We start from the raw sequence: 20272 nt of genomic DNA, 5'->3' as shown, positions 1-20272 counted from the left end.
TTAACTCAGTCTATCTATGGTAGGGTTTTGTTGTGTGGTTACCGTGGGGCTTACATAAAACATTGTACAGATACAAGTCTGTTTTACACTGATAACTTTGACTGCATACACTCCACCCTTTTACTTCCCCCTTCTACATTTTTTATGTCACAACTGACATCTTTTTATAGTATTGACAAATACTATATACTGTTCATCTTTGTATAGTACTGACAAATATATTCACTGACAAATTACTGTAGCTACAGTTATTTTTAATACTTCGTTCTTCAGCCTTTATAAGGGAGTAACATAGCACAATATTACGGTATTAGGAGTGTTCTCCATTTGACAGTGTGCTTTCTCTCGTGTGTTCCCATGTCACTAACGGGACTTCCCAGGTGGTGCAGTAGTAAAGAATACACCTGCCAACGAAGGAGACACAAGAGGCAAGGGTTCGCTCTCTGAGTCAGGAAGATTGCCTGGAGGAGGAAAGGGCAGCCTGCTGCAGTTTTCTGGCCTGGGCAAGCCCATGGACATGGACAGAGGAGCCTGGTGGCTATAGTCCACAGGCCACAGAGTCAGACATGATTGAGCACACTCATGCATGTGTTACTAATTAGCATCCTTCCTGAAATTAGCATTCAGCCTGAAAAACTCAACATTTCTTGGGAGGCAGGTCTAGAGATGAAGTCCCTCAGCTTTCATTTGTTTGGGGCAGGCTTTGTTATCTCTCCTTCATTTCTGAAGGACATCTTTGCTAGTAAAGTATTCTTGCTCGGCAGTTTTTTTTCTTTTTAGCACCTTGAATATATCGCCTTCTGGCCTGTGAGTCTGCTAAGACCCACTGATAGCCTGTGGGCATTTTCTTGTTAAGTTAGTTATAAGCTTATTTTCTCTTGCTGCTTTTAAGATGCTGTCTTTGATTTTTGACAGTTATTATAATGTGTCTTGGAGAACATCTCTTTAAATTGAGTTTGTTTGGTGACCTATGAGGTTTACCAACTTGGATGGCTAAATCTCTCCCCCATCTGGGAAGTTCTCAGCCATTGTTTCTTTATATACCATCTGCCTCCTCCTTCCTCTCTTCTTCTGGGACTCTAATAATTTACAAATTATTTCTTCTAATGTATTCCAAGAATCACACATACCTTCGTCACTTTTTTTTCTTTGTTCTCCTCTTACTGAATAATTTCAGAAGTTTTGTCTTCTAACTCACACTCTTCTGTTTGAACCATTCTAATGTTTATGCCTTCTATTAAAGGCTTTTTTTTTTTTCCTTTCATTTCATTCATTGTGTACTTCAGCTCCAGAATTTGCTTGGTTCTTTTTAATTTTTCTATCACTCTGTTAAATTTCTCATTTTGTTTCTATGTTGTCTTCCTCAGATTGTTGAACGGTTTTTCTGTGTTCTATGGTAGCTCACTGAGCTTCCTCAAGACACGTGAGTTCTTCCCCGTGTAAATCCCAGACCTCCACGTCTTTGGAGTCCGTTACTGGGAAGATTACTGTGCTCCTCTGGCACTGCCACAGCTGCTTGGTTTTCATGTTCCTTTCATGTTTAGTGTTGACCTAGGATCCGGCCAGAGATTTTTCATTACATTTAAATGTTCTATCTCTCAAGTAACTTTGTTCCAGAACATTCCTCTTTTGTTCTTTATGACACTGTTCTGTTGATGTCAGCTGTTTCACAGAATACTTCTCATTGTGGACCCACCTGCTCACAGGTGTCCTCGTGGTTGGGCCCAGGTGAAGCATCGTTGGTGTCAAAGTGCAAAGGCGCAGCTCTGCCCCAGTGTTCCGTGTGCACATGTGGCTCAGGGGTCACTCTGCCCAGTGGCCGGCTTTGTGGCCCCTGGGCTGAGAAGAGGATTACTGGACTTTTCCAGTGTATGCACTTCTCCTCCTCTTGATAGATTCTGACTCATCTGTGGGGTGATTCTTTGAGATTGTGTGTGAAAAATGCAGTTCCCCAACAATCTTTCACCCAGTAGCTCACAGTACCTTACTGATATGGTTCTCAAACTGTCATCTGTGTATATCTCTGGTGTATCTATAGACTCCTGGGTGATGTGAAACTCAGACCTAGTTTAATCACCTCTCAGATTCCACACAAGCACGCTGGCATTTAAAGTTGTAGATTAACATTTCCTACATCATCCCTAGGAAGAGCTGACTCTTCATTAGAAAAGTCCCTAATGCTGGGAAAGATTGAAGATGGGAGGAGAAGGGGACAGCAGAGGATGTGATGGTTGGATGGCATCACCGACTCGATGGACATGAGTTTGAGCAAGCTCTGGGAGATGGTGATGGACAGGGAGCCCTGGCGTGCTGCAGTCCCTGGGGCACAACGAGTTGGACACGACTGAGCGACTGAACAACAAGATCATACTTATAGCTCAGCAAGTGAGTCCATCAAGTTGGAAGAGGAAGGAAAAGTCATCAAATCACAAGAGTCATTCAGTAAATGATAAGAAGTGGTCTATATCATAAAGGATGGTCTCTGGGCTCTACCTAGGTAGGCATTTAAGTATACAAGGCCTCTACCATTATCAGCCACCAGGTGCAGGGACAGGATTGTATACTTCTGCCAATCTACTACCTGACGTAAATGCAGTCTTCATTTATTGAAAATGAGGTTTGGGTTTACAGATGTCGATTGTTCATGGCCAAATGGGATAAGTGGGCTGGGGTGAGCTGTGAAAAAATCGTGGAGAAGATTTAGGAAACCAGCAGAGAAAGCCGGGGATTCTAGATTTCATAAATGGAAAGAGGCAATGATAAAATGCCTATTTGTGCAACAAAGTAGGAGTATAACTTCACTAAGTTAAAATGCTTCTGGGGAAGAGCGGTCTGAAGTATGTGGCATGTGTGCGTACAGCCGGCTGAGCCGCTCGACTCTGCTCCATGTGAACACAAAGGGTAGTCTATGCGTTCAAAAGTTATCTTAAACTGATGCATGAAAATAAAAAAATATACACAGAAGGTAAAACAACTATTGAGTCTGTAATTAAATTTTTCCAAGCAGAAATGATAATTTCTGATTTGAGATCCCACATATATATATGTAATAGTTATATATAATAATAATAATTATTATATATTATAAATTATTAAGAGGAACACAGAGAATAAGCGTTACTGTTAGGCTAAGAATACAGAAAAACATGGAAGGAATATAAGAGGAAGAAGAAAAACCAGCATGGGAGACAGTCGCTTACTGGCTCAGAGCGAACCACAACAGGCGGGAGGTGAGACAGAGGCCGCGGAGGGAGTGACGGCGGCCCCATCCAGGCTGGGGGTCGGGGGTGGGGGTGGTGAGCCCAGGGACTCTGTGAGGGGAAGGGACAAGGCTCTCTAGAGAGGACGGTAGACTCGGTGGAGCTGAGACCTACTAAGGAGGTGAGCATGGTGCTCCCTGAGCCGTTCGGGGGAGAGGCTCACTGTCCAGGAAACAGTGAAGGTGGCACGTGTTCTTTCTATCGCGTCCGTTATCCGGAGTTTTAGCTAATCTGCTGTTTCTTCTGTAAAATGGGGACGTTTGAGAAAGGCCCAGGCGGCACGGAACTCGGGGGTTTTCATGGGGGCACCTGCAGCCGCCCAGGCCCTGCCCCTGCCCCAGACGTCCTCCGCGCCTGTCCTGCGGGGGGCGGGGGGGAGACCCCAGATTCCCCATCCACGGCCTCCTCCTCCCTGTTTCTGCCCCCCTCCAGCCGGGAAAAGGGGCGGCTCCGGGGCAGCTCCAGCCGGCCGCGCTGGGCCACAGAAGGGAGTCGCTCCACCCGCGTCAACCTCGGAGTCATCAAGAGACTCAGTATTTTAAGGTCGCTTGTTCACACGCTGCCTTTACTGGTGTCCTACTCCGGCGCGCAAATCAAGTGCGCGTTCTCGATTAAGTCTGAGGCGTGGTGACTTCACATGAGCCATGATTCTGATTTTCTTTTGCACATACTGACAGCTACCTTGCTTGGAACCATTACCTAGCGACCAGGAAGGGCATTAGAAAAATCTGTTATGATCGCTGCTTTGTGGTCAAGCTAAGTCCATCTACTTTCAGGGGCACTGAAGAAGACCGCCCCTCCCCCCCCAACTCCAGGCATGCAGAAGGATGGTGGGGTCCTGAGACGCACGGACATCAGCCCCGCAGCCTGAGGTCGGGCAGGAGGTTGGACGATGGCCCATGGCGACCCCCTCCCCGGCGCACGGGGCTCAGTCCTTAGGCTCTCGACACAAGGAATCACACGACAGGAGAGAGGGCACCCCTTGCATGGCGAAGGGTAACTTCCTATCGCTCATTATCCCACGTGGGAGTGCAGGCTAGAAGACAGATGCCTTTAGAAAGGATGGAAATAAACGGGAGTGGAGTTTCCACAGATAACAGATAACTGCGGGTTTGCCCCAGTGATTCCAGGCGACACTGTCACAACGCCATCCTCTCATACAGGGCGCGTCTACAAATTACGGAATCGCACTATGTCTAAGGCCGCACACAGACAGACCCGAATGATTCAGTAATGTTTACAGTAAACGCGGTCTCCAGTGCCCGCTGTGTGCTCCGCCCTCCTTTGCAGCACAGACGGGGCCCCAGGCAGGAGCCAGGGTGTCGCCCGAGGCCGCAGAGCTGGGAGGCAGGTCGGGGCTGGCTCCTCCTCTGTGCCTGGCCTTTCTGTATGAGGCACGTAGGGGAAGTTGTTAAACAGGCCAAAAAAAAAAAAAAAAAACCCAAACAGGTAAAAACTGGTTAAAGGAAAAGGCAGAAACCGCAGTTATTTATTTCTAAAACTCTCTCTCTCGCATTTTGGTGAGGCCAGGAGGTCCTTCCGTTGCTCAGGAGGTGTGAAACCTTGAGCCGTTTCCTTTCTTTTCTCTGAAGAGATGAGTTTATCTAAATCGTTGTCATAAGGTGGACACGCAAAAGCTTGCTCTGAATTTCACCTTATCCAATTTTACAAGTTTTATGATGGAGAAGGAAATGGCAACCCACTCCAGTACTCTTGCCTGGAGAATCCCATGGACGGAGGAGCCTGGTGGGCTACAGTCCCTGGGGTCGCAAAGAGTCGGACACGACTGAGCGACTTCTCTTTCTTTTATGTGGTGACTAGAAAAGGAAATCTTAAAGTATTTACCATCCGGGTTAGAGAGCCAGTTTACGGGGCCGGCATCCCACCGTTTAAAAGAGCCCGAAGCTGAAGCCCGGCTCAGGGTGTCACGGGCCCCCCGCAGGCGCCGCGAGCCGCGGGCAGGGGAGCCGCCGGCGGCGTCGGGGTCACACCCACCTTGGCTTCAAAGAACTTCCTCCTCAGCTTGGCATCTGTGGGCGGCATCGTCCTCCTCAGGTCCCGGTACCACCTCCTGACCACGTGTCCGCGCCAGGACGCCTGGATCCTAGGGCACAGGGCGCCGTCAGCCCCGGGCGGCAGGGAAGACCCCCACCGCGCAGCCCCCAGAGCGCGCCCGGGGCGGGCCTGCTCCCGCGCGGCCGGGGACGCGTCCCGGGGCTCGGGCCGCTCACCTGGTCGCACACTTGATTTTGAAGAGTCGGGCCCCATCGCGGATCACCCGGGTTTGGTACTGGTTCTTTCTACAGAGAGGACACGTTTTTTTATTTGTGAACTTTTCAAAAGCCTGAAGGCAAGCCTGAAGGAAAACATTTCACTTGAAATTTCACGAGTAATTACGCAGAAACAACACGTTTTACTTCTCATGTAATTATAGTGTTCTTTTTCTCACATAATTATGAGACTTAGTCCAATTTAGATTATGAAGGGAAGAAGTTTCATCAGATGTTAACACCTTCCTCATGAAAAATGATATTTTACAAGAATGTACATGCAGGCACATCAAACATTTCTGAGCACCCCTGTGTGAAGGTGGATGGTCGCTGCGTTCAGGCAACCGGGCAGTGAACTCGGCGGGAGCGGGTGCTCGCCCACGCCAGCAGTCCTCACTAACCACACTCTCTGTAGGGACATTTGTGGCTCTAACGCCATGGAGAATTCACAATTCTCAAAACAGGATGAGTCCTACTCTAGTCTAAAACCATAGGGATAAAATAAATGGCTCTTTTCGGGAGCCGGAAAGTGAGAGAGGGCTTCCCTGGTGGCTCAGTGGTAAAGAATCTGCCTGCCAACGCAGGTTCGATCCCTGGGTGGGGAAGGTCCCCTGGAGGAGGAAATAGCAACCCACTCCAGTATCCGTGTCTGGAAAATCCCATGGACAGAGGAGTCTGGTGGGCCACAGTCCACGGGGTCGAAAAGAGTTGTACACGACTGAGGGACTAAACAGCAAAGTGCGAGACGGCCTCAACCCTCTGAGTTGGGAGGGTGCTGTGTGCCCCTGGGGGCGCGGGGCAGGGGGCGCCTCACCCTGTGGAACACGTGGGAGCAGGAGAGCAGCACCTGTTCAGAGAAGACAAAGGAGGTTTGAAGTTTAAATTAAGCAGCATAAATGCATTAATTAAAAGAAAAGTTCTGACTCTTTAAAAGTAAGCTGTGTTGCTTCTTTGAAAACGTTAAGAAGCAGATTTAACAACCTTGATATTTACAATATTCGGAGTTAAAGTTTAGCATGGCACGGGTATATAATCTCAACAAGAGAAACTTAACAACAATCTGAAACATCAAACAAACACATGAAGTTTGCTACAGAACAAGTGTATATTTAAAAATGAGACTATTATAAAAGAGAAATATTTCTGGGCAGATCCTATTCTGAGCACAGCTGGCAGGGACCCAGGCTGGGGGTGGGGTACAGAGGACAGAAAGCAAACACCTTTTCTTAGGACTCTGTTCAACTCAACTGCACTCTCTAATGAGCAGTAAATCCCAGAGACACATGAATTACCTTTTCTCCTTTAAATGCAGGGCAAGGGTGGTCGCCAGAAAATTCCACCTTTCTGTGGCCCAAATTCCCACTGAATAATGGTATTCCATTGTTGTTCAGTCGCTCAGTCGTGCCCACCTCTTTGTGACCCTAAGAACTGCATCACGCCAGGCTTCCCTGTCCCTCACTGTCTCCTGGAGTTTGCTCAGACTCATGTCCATTGAGTCGGTGATGCTATGATATTCTGGGTTGAGATGTTATATCCAAACTGTCTAAAGATACTCAGGGCTGGGACAACGGAGCTTAGACTGAATGAAGAGAAAGGAGGTTGGTTCTTCTGGAAAGAAGGAGCAGGGAAGGGTGAGACCAGGCCAGCCAGCATGCAGTCCACTCCCCTGCTCTGCGTTTCTGAATTCTCTCTGACAGCGCTGGGCTGGAGGGGGTCGCAGCAGATAAACTTCCCCAGGAGTGAATGTTCCAAGGCATGGAAGGCATGGAAGGCCCATGCCTTCCCTGGGCCACTTCATCTGGGGGAAACCTCCCAGTTTTAAAGTAATCATCCCCTCACCCCACCATCATGCCTTTATTCAGTCTATACTTTTCTTCTTAATGGGAAGAATGGAATAAACACAACTCAGAAAGTTCTAAAACCAATTCTTGAAACTTACTGCCACCAAGAAGCCTAAATTGCAAAAACTCATTAATGTGGGTCCTTTTAAATTATTACCATTTAAGCTTGCTTCTTGGAAGAAAAGCTATGACAAACCCAGATAGCATATTAAAAAGCAGAGACATTATTTTGCCAACAAAGGTCCATCTAGTCTAGCTCAAAATTCTCCAAGTGAGGCTTCAAGAGTATGTAAACCAAGAACTTCCAGATGTTCAAGCTGGATTTAGAAAAGGCAGAAGAACCAGAGATCAAATTGCCAAAATCCATTGGATCACACAAAAAACAAGGGAGTTCCAGAAAACACATCCACTTCTGCTTTATTGACTATGCCAAAACATTTGACTGTGTGGATCACAACAAACTGTGGAAAATTCTTAAAGAGATGGGAATACCAGACCACCTGACCTGCCTCCTGAGAAATCTGTATTCAGGTCAAGAAGCAAGTTAGAACCAGACATGGAACAACAGACTGGTTCCAAATTGGGAAAGTGGTACATCAAGGCTGTATATTGTCGTCCTGCTTATTTAACTTATACGCAGAGTACATCATGAGAAATGCCAGGCTGGATGAAGCAAAAGCTGGAATTAAGATTGCTGGGAGAAATATCAATAACCTCAGATATGCAGATGACACCACCCTCATGGCAGAAAGTGAAGAAGAACTAAAAAGCCTCTTGATGACAGTGAAAGAGGAGAGTGAAAAAGTTGGCTTAAAACTCAACATTCACAAAACTAAGATCATGGCATCTGGTCCCACCACTTCATGGCAAATAGGTGGGGAAACAATGGAAACAGTGAGAGATTTAATTTTGGGGGGGCTCCAAAATCACTGCAGATGGTGAGTGAAGCCATGAAATTAAAAGATGCTTGTTCCTTAAAGATTAAAAAGCTAATTAAAGATTAAAAGAAAAACTATGACTAACTTACACAGCATATTAAAAAGCAGAGACATTACTTTGCCAACAAAGGTCCATCTAGTAAAAGCTATGGTTTTTCCAGTAGTCACGTATGGATGTGAGAGTTGGACTATAAAGAAAGCTGAGCATTGAAGAATTGATGCTTTTGAGCTGTGATGTTGGAGAAGACTCTTGAGAGTCCCTTGGACTGCAAGAAGATCCAACCAGTCAATCCTAAAAGAAGTCAGCCCTGAATATTCATTTGAAGGACTGATGCTGAAGCTGAAACTCCAGTACTTTGGCCACCTGATGGGAAGAACTGACTCATTTGAAAAGACCCTGATGCTGGGAAAAGATTGAAGGCAGGAGGAGGAGGAGGAGAAGGGGACAACAGAGGATGAGATGGTTGGATGGCATCACTGATGCGATGGACATGAGTCTGAGCAAGCTCTGGGAGTTGGTGATGGACAGGGAGGCCTGGCTTGCTGCAGTCCATGGGGTCACAAAGAGTCAGACACGACTGAGCAACTGAACTGAACTCTGTATATTTAAAATATACTATTAAATGTTCATAAATAGTTGTTGTTGGCAAACATTCTCTGAGATAAGAAAACTGAATGACTCAGTGGTGGTAAACACACTGAGAGTGTCCTAGAAGTCAGGGTTGGACCCCAGCCCTGCTCAGTACATGTCCTGAGGCAACCTGCCATGAATCATGGGAATTGTTTATTTCCTCATCTGTAAGGGATATAACACCCACCTCAGAGACACGTGAGCTGAACTGATCAAATGTCGGGAAAATGCTGACTAAGGAAAAACTGGGCTTCCCAGTTGGCTCAGTGGTAAAGAACGTGCCTGCCAATGCAAGAGACTGGGATACAATCCCTGGGTGAGGAAGATCCCCTGGAGAAGGAAATGGCAACCCGCTCCAGTATTCTTGCCTAGAGAATCCCATGGACAGAGGTGCCTGATGGGCTATAGTCTATGGGGTTGCAAAGAGTCAGACATGATTTAGCAACTGAACAACAACAAAGGAAAAAGCTAAACCTAACAACTAAAACTTGAAATGCAAAAGACACCCGTGTCTATATCTGTAACCAAAAATATTACAGTGAGACATTTATAAACAGCAGAATGGGAGAAATGCTGGGTGTGTGACATTCCAGTCCCACTTCAGATACTCAGCTTCAAGATTTCCTTCTTCACATCACCATTGGACCAAGTGTCTGCAGCACAATTAATGAAGAGGTTGTTGGGGCCAGAAAGACTCCTCGTGGCTTTATTATCTCATTAACTAAATGGTAAATAGTTCCAGAGCTACTTCCACGCTTTAAGGACCACAATCTTTCTGAAATACCCAACTTTCATGTACATAAGATATTAGGTCTTGATAGAGAACTAGAACATAATAATAAGTATGTTTAAAATAATGTGTGAGTTCAAATTAGTAAAGAACAAAAGTTTATGATTGTGAACTAACTCATTAACCATAAAAACTCATTAAAACAAATGAAGTTTGAGAGTTTATGTGCCAGGTTGGTAGATGAAGCCTGGGATTCCTAGGCTGTGAACTCTAAGCCTGCTTTTAAATATATTTGCTGTATTTTCTTTTTTTTAAAGCAAAGTTCCAAGTGCCTCTGTGTAGAAAGCATAATGCTACATATGAGAGAAATTACTCAGGGTGGTCATTAGCTAAAAAAAAAAAACAAAACACAAAAGATTCTAGAAATAGCAGAGCCCCTTAACTTCCAGGAGATTGAAGTTTAATTAGACAAAGTACGTACAGGAAAAAAAAAAAAAAAACTATGACATAAACTGATAGTATATTATCTATATTATCATCAGTCTTACTATGGTAAACTTTCATAATAAAGATTGTTATAAGATTTTACTTAAAGATCATCCCACAGATTCTTTGGAGATATTCAAGCTTGGTTTTCCTTTTAGGATTTCAATTCTTGAAACAACATAAACGATCCTCACTCGTCTGCTCTGTGCAACTTGCCAGCTGGGTTCCCCCACCCCTGCTGCGCATGGCCAGTGGAGTGGGAACAGTCCTGTACAAACTCTGTACTCAGTAAATAAGAGTGTTCAGTGAGGGTGTTTAGCTCTTTCTCATATACAAACTTAACTAATGGAAAAGAAAATGTTGAGTCTTTGAGGGTCAAATAGGAGGAAGAGACTGGAAGAAAGAAGCGCGGACCCTCTTAATCCCCAGTTCAGAGTCCAGTCACTGGAGAACGCCCCGTAGGCTTGCTTATGTAAGGCTCATGTTAAACACCTGCGGGTGAAGTCCAAACTCCTCTTTGCATATCGGGCACGGCTGCATGGAGTCCCCCTGCTCCACGGACCTCTGCTTCACTCTGTCCCATTCATCCGCCGACAGTGGCAACGGGGGAGGGTCAAAGAGGCCCAACTTCTGTGCTGAAGTTCAAACAACAGGGAATGTGAGTCCAGTGCGTTTTACAGGGTGGTAACTCATGCATCATTTTAATGACATTATTTTGCAAGTATTAAGGCAAAACACTCACATTACTTACCTCATTCCACCATACTTAGAATGCTGCTTTTATATGGGTGCACAGAAGTCAAGGAGAATAATCTGGTGTTCTTCAGTCGCTCAGTCATGTCTGACTCTTTGCAGCCCCACGGACTGCAGAACGCCAGGCCTCCCTGTCCATCACCAACTCCTGGAGCTTGCTCAAACTCATGTCCATCGAGTCCGTGATGCCATCCAACCATTTCATCCTCTGTCGTCCACTTCTCCTCCTGCCCTCAATCTTTCCCAGCATCAGGGGCTTTTCCAATGAGTCAGCCCTTTGCATCAAGTGGTCAAAGTATTGGAGCTTCAGCTTCGGCATCAATCCTTCCAGTGAATATTCAGGGTTGATTTCCTTTAGGATTGACTGGTTTGATCTCCTTGCTGTCCAAGGACTCTCAAGGTGAATGATATCTTACATTTATGTTGTTTTTATTTACAAAGAATTCCACATATCTATTTCATTTTCACAATGATTCTATAAAGCAGGCCGGGCTGATATCCTATTTTACAAATTTTTCACAGGTGTTGGCCAAAGGTCTCCTCATTTCTCAGCTAACTTCTCTCTCAGCCTTCGGCATTGCCTTCCTCCAATTTTGCTTGTTTCTGCTGCCAGTGACCTTTGTAACATGAGTATCAACCCAGTTCTTCGCTTGCTAAAAACTTCTTATGAGGTACAGTTACTGTTAGGATCAGTCCTTGCCTCAGCCACGTTTCAGGATCTGCTGCATGACTACCCTAGAGCAGGCCCAGAGCATCTGTTCCAGCGGAAGCACTCACTCTGGAAGAGGATCTGCGAGGAGCTCGGGAGAGCGGGGGTGGGGGCGTGAGCACGCCTTCGGCTCTCCCCACCCCGCCCCCAGGCCACTGAGGCCCACAGGGCCGCCTTCAGGGACAGAGAGTGAAGTGCCAGGCCTACGGAACAAGAATGGGAGGCCTCGACAGGCCCGCTCAGAGCACAAGAAAGAGCTCTTAAAGATGGAAATGTTTTAGTGTCCAATAGAAATATGAGAGTCAACCAAAAGACTGGAGGAGGAAGTTAAGATATCGCAAAGTAGAAAAATACGGTAAAGGAGGAGACAGAAAACAAGGAAACTCAAGGATAAGTCTGACATCTGAAAGACAGGTGTTCCAGAACGAAAAGAAACCGGAGAGTAAACAACTTAAAGAAAATAGCCCAAATGTCTCCCAGAAGAGGACACCTGTTTTTAGTCAGAGGGGACCCAGCAAGGACCGAACGAAAGACTCACACAAGTTCGGTCGCTGCGAAGCTGCAGAGGCAGAAAAAGATCCCCAAGGACCAGGAGCCAGAAGCACATCAGATGCATCCACAGCAACACAGACTCCGGGAAGCAGCCCTTCCAGAATTGTGAGACAAAGCTTTCCATGTGAGAATCTCTTATCAGCGACAGTCCACGTTGGAGCAGAACACAGGTGTCTCCTGTCTGCACGCTTGGATGTGGCCTCTCATGAACTCTTTCCCAGAAGTTCCTGCTACAACAACACTGCAGGGTGCAGAAAGCTAAGGGGCAGGAGAGCCTCAGGGCCACAGTCCACAGGAGGGTGCTGAGCAGAGGCCCAGGGCCCACAGCGCCGCACCAGGCCCACAGAGCAACTGTCCAGATGCGAGAGGAATGGTGGAAGGTTCTAGAAGGAATGTCTCCATGAAGATAAAATGAAAGGTCACCTACTGTATTTTAATGTACTGAGAGAGTATATTTTTGGAAGACATTCTGGGGGACAGATTTTGGCACTTTTCCTATGAGTTATTACAGCACATTACAAAATTTTATGAATGAAAACAGTGAGATACTGACATAGAAACAGAAGCCCCAAATCATGCACACTCTCCCTCTCTGTCTCTCGAATAAACACAGAAAACTCGCTGCCTGCACAACGTGGTGCCACAAGCCAGCTAAGAAAGCATGGCTCATGATTTGAGGGAAGAATCTAACTTTAATCATTATATGAAATAATGTTCCCCAAATCATTTGCAAAATAAATTGGGCTGAGATCTAAGTGAAATGCAAAACTTCAAAGGTAGTGAAGAAAAGACGGGGACATCTTTGTGATTTCAAGGATGGGTAAGGATGGAAATCCCCCAAATCATAAAGGATAAAGAGGAAAAACTGGTAGACAAAACAGTAGTTGGAGCAAAGAGTGTTCAAATATACGATCAGACACAGACCTGGAGAGGATAGTCTCTGTGGCGAAGTCAACATGGGGTTCAGACAAAGAGGATGCTGAGAACTCCAGCATGTCAGAAAGAAAAGATGGGAACCCAAGAGCGGTATTATGTTTGGACAACAGTTAAGAGTGTGTGGTACCCCTTCCAGGGTCTGAAACTGGTCTCTTGTCTAACACTTGGAAATGAATTGCCCGAGGAGACACATGTCTGACAAAGCCAGAGATTTTATTGGGAAGGGGCGCCCGGGCGAGAGCAGGAGGGCAAGGGAACCCAGGAGAACTGCCCTGCCACGTGGCTTGCCGTCTCGGGTTTATGGTGATGGGGTTAGTTTCCAGGGTGTCTTAGCCAATCCTTCTGACTCAGAGTCCTTCCTGGTGATGCAGCCCTGTTCAGCCAAGATGGAGGCCAGAGAGGAGGATTCTGGGAGGTGTCGGCCACCTGGTGTCTCCTTTTGACCTTTCCCGCACTCTTCCGGTGGGGGGTGGCTTATTAGTTCCATGTTCCTTTCCAGGACCTCTTGTCATAAAACAAGTCATGCAAGTGGTTACTGTGGTGCCTGGCCAGGGCGGGCGGTTTCAGTCAGCGTGCTTCCCCTAATAGACCCACCTCACTAGTAGCTAACATACATAATGCTAAGATGTGTTTTTCACTCAGAGGTCCTGAAGGAATGACTCCTTTACTCCAAATCGGGACGCTGGTGTAATTTACAGCCTCAGGCGATGGTGCCGAGGCTCCTGATGGTTTCTGTAAACTGTTCATGCAGACGGAAGGCCATCACTAACCACTGCCTCGTGCTCCAAGCTGCGCACTTCCTGTTCGACACCGCGTCTAGGACGGGACTAGCGCTGTGAGCAGTTCGGGGAGAAGGTTGGAGCTTCCGTCTGGCACTGTGGGGGCCCCGGGCTCCCCTTCACAGGGCAGCTCCCGCCCGCAGGCCTCCGGCTCCTTCTCCACCCGCCAGCCGCCCTCCGCCACCAGGTCCCCAGCAAACCTCCTCTCTAGGCCCAGCATCATTTAAAAAATTTTATGGCGGTTCCTCAAAAAATTAAATATAGAATTACCACACGGTCCAGCAATTCCTCTCCTCGGCACATGCCCCAAAGAATGGAAAGCGGAGACTCAAACAGATATTTGTACAAAAAGCTTCCTGGCAGCACCATTCACGGTAACTGAAAGAGGAGCCAACTCAAGCATCCCCCGACGGAATGGACAGACCTGCTGTATGCTGGCAAGCAGACGGTGTTCCAGCCTAAACAAGGAGGAGGTTCTGACAGTGCTGCGACTGGCAGCTCGAACCCTGAAGACGTTATGCCGAGAGCAACAAGCCAGACACAAAAGGACAGATATCAAATGACTGATCCAAAGTGGTCAGATTCTCACAGACAGAGAGGAAACCCTTGGTTGCTGAGGTGGGGAGAGGGGCTGGGAGTGTTTAAGTGAGCAGAGTCTGGGAGGATGAAGACGTTCTGGGGACAGACAGCGGCGATGATTGCTGGGCACTGGGAGTGCACTCACTGCCACTGAACTACACACTTAAAAATGCTGAAGTGGTAAACTTGATATATTATGTATATTTCATCACAACAAAAGTGTTACACCACAAGCCCCTCTCCTAATCGGCCCCTCCCGGTTTCTCCCCAGTCTCTCCTTCTGCCCTACCCTCGCTCACCAGGCCCCAGCTCATTCTCATTTCAGCAGCTCAGACACCCAAGCTGTCTTGCTTCAGAGCCCTGCACATGCCTTTGTCTCCGTCAAGAACATTCTTCCTCCGTTCTTTGCAGGGACAAAACCGCTTAACCCCGAGAATCTATGGCAGAAGCTAGCTGATGTTCGCCAGCCTCCTGGGTGCATGGCTGGATCTGACTTCCCTCGCAACAAATAAAATAAAAATAAGAAATAAACCTTTTCTATTCCTAAGCTTGCAGCTTACAATAATTTGGACTTGTAAACGCTGTAAAACCGTGTAAAGGAGCCTCACACGCCTTGCACTCAGCCTCTCAAGATGCTAACATGACCTGAGCGCCGTGGTCCCATCCAGCTCGGCCTGTTGATCCAGCACTCTCGATTCATCTGTCCACCCCGCTGGGCATCCTTCTAGTCTCACTGATGCCCTTCTGCTCTGACCCCGATTCCACATGTGCTCAGCTAGCCTGCCCCCTTGGCCTCTCAGGACCTGGCCTGGCACCTTGGTCTTTATTTGCTTCTCTTGATGCTTCTGCAGAGCCCTGGCCAGGAACCTCCCTCTGGGTCAGCTGATGTGTCCTCCGAGCAGACTGAGAGATGCTTCTCTGGTTGGGAATGTCTAGGAGGGGCCTGAGCCCTTCTGAGAGCCTGGCCCGACTTCTTCACCTGGTCAAGGTGCCACCGCTTTCTCTGTGCAGTGAGTACGTCCCTGGGGCGACGCTCTGAGGCTGCGCCCCGATCCGAGTCTCAGCGCCACTCCCCGCTACTTCCAGCATCCGGGTACCACTGTCATCACTGTGGTTGTTGTTCGGTCACTAAGTCATGTCCAACTCTTTGTGACCCCATGGACTGCAGCACGCCAGGATTCCCTGTCCTTCACTTTCTCCCAGAGTTCGCTCAAACCCATGTCCATCGAGTCAGTGATGCCATCCAACCAACTCGTCCTCTGTCATCCCCTTCTCTTCTTGTCCTCAATCTTTCCCAGCATCAGGGTCTTTTCTAATGAGTTGATTCTTTGCATCAGGTGGCCAAAGTATTGGAGCTTCATGTTAGCCCTTCCAATGAATATTCAGGGTTGAATTTCCTTTAGGACTGACTGGTTTGATCTCCTTGAAGTCCAAAGGACTCTCAGGAGTCTTCTCCAGAAAAACAGTCTGAAAGCACTGATTCTTTGACTGCTGCCTTCTTTATGGTCCAACTCTCACATCTGTACATGACTGCTGGAAAAACCATAGCTTTGACTATACGGACCTTTGTCAGCAAAGTGATGTGGCTGCTCTTTACCACTATGGTCTTGGCCAGATGCTGATTTCCTATTTCTAGCCCCTATCTACTATATTTAATAGCTGTTAATCGACTGTAAGAAAGAGCTTTTCCTATTATATATTCAATGATTTATTTTTATCATTGTAGATTAACAGATATTTACTTTATTCTCCTCTTACTTATTCTTGCTCTACTTATCATTACTGGGCTTCCCTTGTGGCTCAGCTGGTAAAGAATCCGCTTGCAATGTGGGAGATCTGGGTTCAATCCCTGGGTTGGGAAGATCCCCTGGAGAAGGGAAAGGCTACCCACTCCAGTATTCTGGCCAGGAGAATTCCATGGACTGTTTAGTCCATGGGGTTGCAAAGAGTCGGACACAACTAAGCAACTTTCATTTATCATTACTGTCTTTAATTTTTGCTCAAACTGTCCCCACCACTGTTTTTAAACTTTAGTACACACATATCTTTCTGTAAGATTGTAAATTAAAATAACTTCTGTACCAGAGAAAATGGTACTATTCATCTCAACTAGATTCTTTAGTTCTAGTAAGTCAAAATAAGAGTGATGAGATCAGCTTACCTAAAGTTAATGGTGGTGGTTTTGGATCAAGAACATATTCTTTTTCTGGATCTTCCACTTTAGGGCCTCCTTGTGTGGTTTTCTTAAGTCCAGTATCTATTAGGGCCTTTGTATTTCTTTTTAGAGATTTGGATCTGTTCTCTGTCTTTTGTACCTTTGTCTTAGAAGAGTCTGCTATTGAAAGATTTTGAAGTTGAAGATCATGTACAATGTGATCTTGTAAAGCCACTGCAGTGACTGCTAAGTTATCCTGTTTGGAGGAATGACCCTAAAAAGTAGGGAAAAAAAGCCTTATAGTTACATTATCTAATGGCTCATTTACAAGAAAGCTTACACTTTAATACTCAACCTTGATGGCATACCAGACCAGATCCAGTAGTAAAGAACGCTGCACCTATCGCTACCCAAGTCGGGGGACCAAAGCCCAGTCTCATTTATGTTAATGACACAGTAATACCTTTTCACTTAATTACTAAGGCCTTAATTATAATAAGAATAAATACATTCTGACCTATAAAAGCTGTGCATGCCCGAGCACATTGTTTCACTATAATTAGGCAAAGCTTGTTTCTGTTATACTACAGAGAACCTTGAATTTAAGTGCATGTTTCTTTGGTGAAAACTTATACAAAAATAAAACTGCTCTGCAGCTAAGAAATGCTTGCACCAAGCACTACATTGACAGTGCCTCACTGATGCAAGGTTTGCAAACTCTTTTTATACCATCATATAGCTGAGTTAAAACATATGCATGAGTAAAACAACGTCTGTGTTTTAAACAGGATTGTGTACCTTATTTCTTAACATGCTGATTCGGGAGAAGCTGTTGCTTGGCTATATCAAATTATATCATCATTTCATATCCCAGTCCTTTAATTCTTCTACTGTAAAAAAGTCAACAGAAAGTCAAAGTTAGAGTGTACATAAAACATCTGATGAAGTTTATGGGGAAGAGATAAAATTGAGGGTCTAACTGATGGTGAAGTGACAGGACTGCCTACCACCACAGCCCACGCTCCATGATCTAGCCTTGGAGGAATTCAAGCCAGTTGCATCTTGATCAAGCCCTGTCCTCAAGCAGTTCTCCAGTGAGTTGGGGGAAACGTACTAATGTGAACAAGAACAATCCATTGCTAAATGTAATGATATCTTGTGTGAATACAACAAAATTTCAGACTAAAAGATCAGAGAATGTACGTGAAATACTTCTTGAAAAGTCAAAGTGTTAGTTCCTGTGACTTTTTGCAACCTCACGGACTGTAGCCTGCCAGGCTCCTCTGATCATGGGATTTCCCAGGCTAGAATACTCAAGTGGGTTGCCATTTCCTTCTCCAGGGGATCTTCCTGATCCAGGGATCGAACCTGGGTCTCCTGCATTGCAGGCAGAATCTTTACCATCTGAGCCATCGGGGAAGCCTCTTAAAGAGATAATACTAAACCTGGAAATTGAAGGACAGAGAGCGGATGATGAACATGCTGCCCCACAGTATGAGAAAAGCAAAGGTGCACCAGAAGTCAGCAGAGGTTTACGTTTCAGAGGAGAAGGGAACAGTGGATGCCCTGGGATGGAGGAGGAACGCCTGTGACTTCCCCCTGCCAAGAGCACGGACTACAGACCATGAGCCAGGTTCCAGGCTTGCTCTGTTTGCAAAATATATAGCATATCTGAGTCTGCTTTCCCAGCTCAAGACACACACACAGCACTCCCCATGCAGGACTACTGTCAGGATTAAATGACACAGCCCAATTCCCTTCAAAGCTGGAGGAAGAATTTGGAATTGAGCCGTCAGTTTTTAGACAAGGGTATATCTTATGATTCTTTACCATCTGAGAAGACAAGAGACCAAAATACATTGGGGTGGGGAGAGACAGTACCCTGTTGAAGTCATCTAGGGAGCAGTACTGAGGGCCTGATTGTAAGACGAGAAAGGAAGTAATCCCTAATGTGAGTTTCAGGATGGACACCTACATCCAGTTAGTCCCACAGAATGAACTTCCTAAGGAGAAAGTGTCGAATGAGAAATGTAGAATGAGAAAAGTCAGGGCTTAGCTGCTGCCAAGATCCTCTAGAAGTGAGGTGACCGTTGCCATGGCAACCTCAATCCCCTTCAATGCTGGCATCAAGAGAGGCATGAAGGAAGTTTCCATCCAATGTTTCATCACAACAGTCTAGGCTGAAGAAATGGCAGAAGACATTTAAAATGCTGAAAGATTACTACCAGAATCTTCTACTTTAAAAACGCCCACAACCTGGCAGATTATAGTTTACATCATCCTAAAAATTGTTTAATAATCACAGCTAACCATCTGCAGTTGACAGTTTTATCTCGCGGAAGCCATTGTGATTAACATCAGGATAAGAGCTTTTAAAAACGGTGCTCCTTGTAAGTCCTATAGTGTCATTAAATTTCAGCATTAGAAACTATTTTCAAGTATTTAGTTCAACTTCATTTTTTTGAGGTATAGTCCAACTTCACTTTGGGTCGCAAACAAGCGGACACAACTGAGCTCGCACGTGCGCGCGCGCGCACACACATGCTAACTTCATTTTAAAATGAGAAAACATCCAGAGATTACTGACTCCTCCAAAATTATATAATTAGTCTGTGGCAATGGTAGGGTTAGAAAGTTAATCCTTAGCCAGTATTTAGAGCTAAAATTAATAGGAATATTCTTTCTTTGTAAATTCCATTGTTAACAATTAGTTAAAAGATGTAGGACTTGGTAACATAAAAACACTACTGTGGTGCCAAAGTAATTAGTTGCCAATTTGTCTAAGTGACTTTAAGCTAATTCATAAACACCCTAGTTAAAAATACAGGCATACAAGAGAAACACAATTTTTAAAAGACAATTGGACACTGTCTTATTACGTTTTATAACTCAGGAATCCCTCCTTTTACGTTTTTGATGAGACTGCACCTAGGTTGGCCAGAAGCACAGAGACAGATGTAATTGAAATCCTCCGATCCCTGGGTACCAGTGGTTTGACCAAGACCCCAGGACGCTCGAGCCCCAGGCGCCCTCCTGTCCTGCTCCAGGGAGGGTGAGGCGCTGTAGCACGGTATTTATTGAAGAACATCCGCGCACAGCACACGGGAGGACTCAGCAGTTCACAGTGAGTTCAAGGGTCAGCTGTACACGTGAAGCGTTTCAGTAACGGGCAGGTTACGGTTCTCAAGCGCTGACCCTTCAGGCCCTCCCAAGCGATGGCCGCGGAGCAGTTGGGCAGGACAGTACCCACCCCTTTCGCCTTCAGGGCGCCCCTCCACCTCCCCTCCCCCGTACCCCACCGGAGACCACACCTGCGGCGCAATCGACCCCGCCCGCCTCACGCCAACCGCGGCCGGAGCCCTCCACCGACGCGGCTCGTCGTTGCCTAGCAACCGTCGCCGCGCCAGGCTAGCACCAGCGCGCATGCTCATCAGCCTCGAGCCGCCCCGGGCCGGGAACCGCTTTCCGGAGGTCCGCCGCGGTTCTGCCACACTGCGCATGCTCGCCGGTCCCGACCCGCTTGCAGCCTCATCACGCATGCTCGCCCGCCCTGCCGAGCGCCCGGTAGGCCTGGGCAGGGCTTTCTTACCGCGCACGCTCGTCGGCCGCGCGCCGCACAGGGCCGCGCCGCGCGTGCCCGCTCGCCCGGCTCT

General features: G+C 46.6%; 1 protein-coding gene across 7 annotated transcripts in view; it reads right to left on the bottom strand.

The window, feature by feature from the left end:
* Window positions 1-20068, bottom strand: part of RNF32 (ring finger protein 32) — a 46374-nt gene extending 26306 nt beyond the window's left edge. For 2 of the 7 annotated variants that reach the window (XM_043463988.1, XM_043463982.1), the window contains exons 1-7: window positions 19931-20068; window positions 17418-17509; window positions 16626-16893; window positions 10649-10791; window positions 6345-6377; window positions 5492-5616; window positions 5256-5364 (exon numbers count right to left, since the gene is read on the bottom strand). In XM_043463988.1, the coding sequence (XP_043319923.1) occupies window positions 5256-5364; window positions 5492-5616; window positions 6345-6377; window positions 10649-10791; window positions 16626-16893; window positions 17418-17432 (693 nt within the window). In that variant the 5' untranslated portion in view covers window positions 17433-17509; window positions 19931-20068. The other 5 variants (XM_043463985.1, XM_043463989.1, XM_043463987.1 and 2 more) reach the window with 5 other exon arrangements.
* Window positions 20069-20272: the final 204 nt, after the last annotated feature.

Source organism: Cervus canadensis, chromosome 3, assembly GCF_019320065.1.
Source record: "Cervus canadensis isolate Bull #8, Minnesota chromosome 3, ASM1932006v1, whole genome shotgun sequence".
In the NCBI taxonomy this organism is placed as follows: domain Eukaryota; kingdom Metazoa; phylum Chordata; class Mammalia; order Artiodactyla; family Cervidae; genus Cervus; species Cervus canadensis.
Note: the sequence above shows the minus strand (reverse complement) of the source record. Positions and strands in the feature narration are given on the sequence as shown.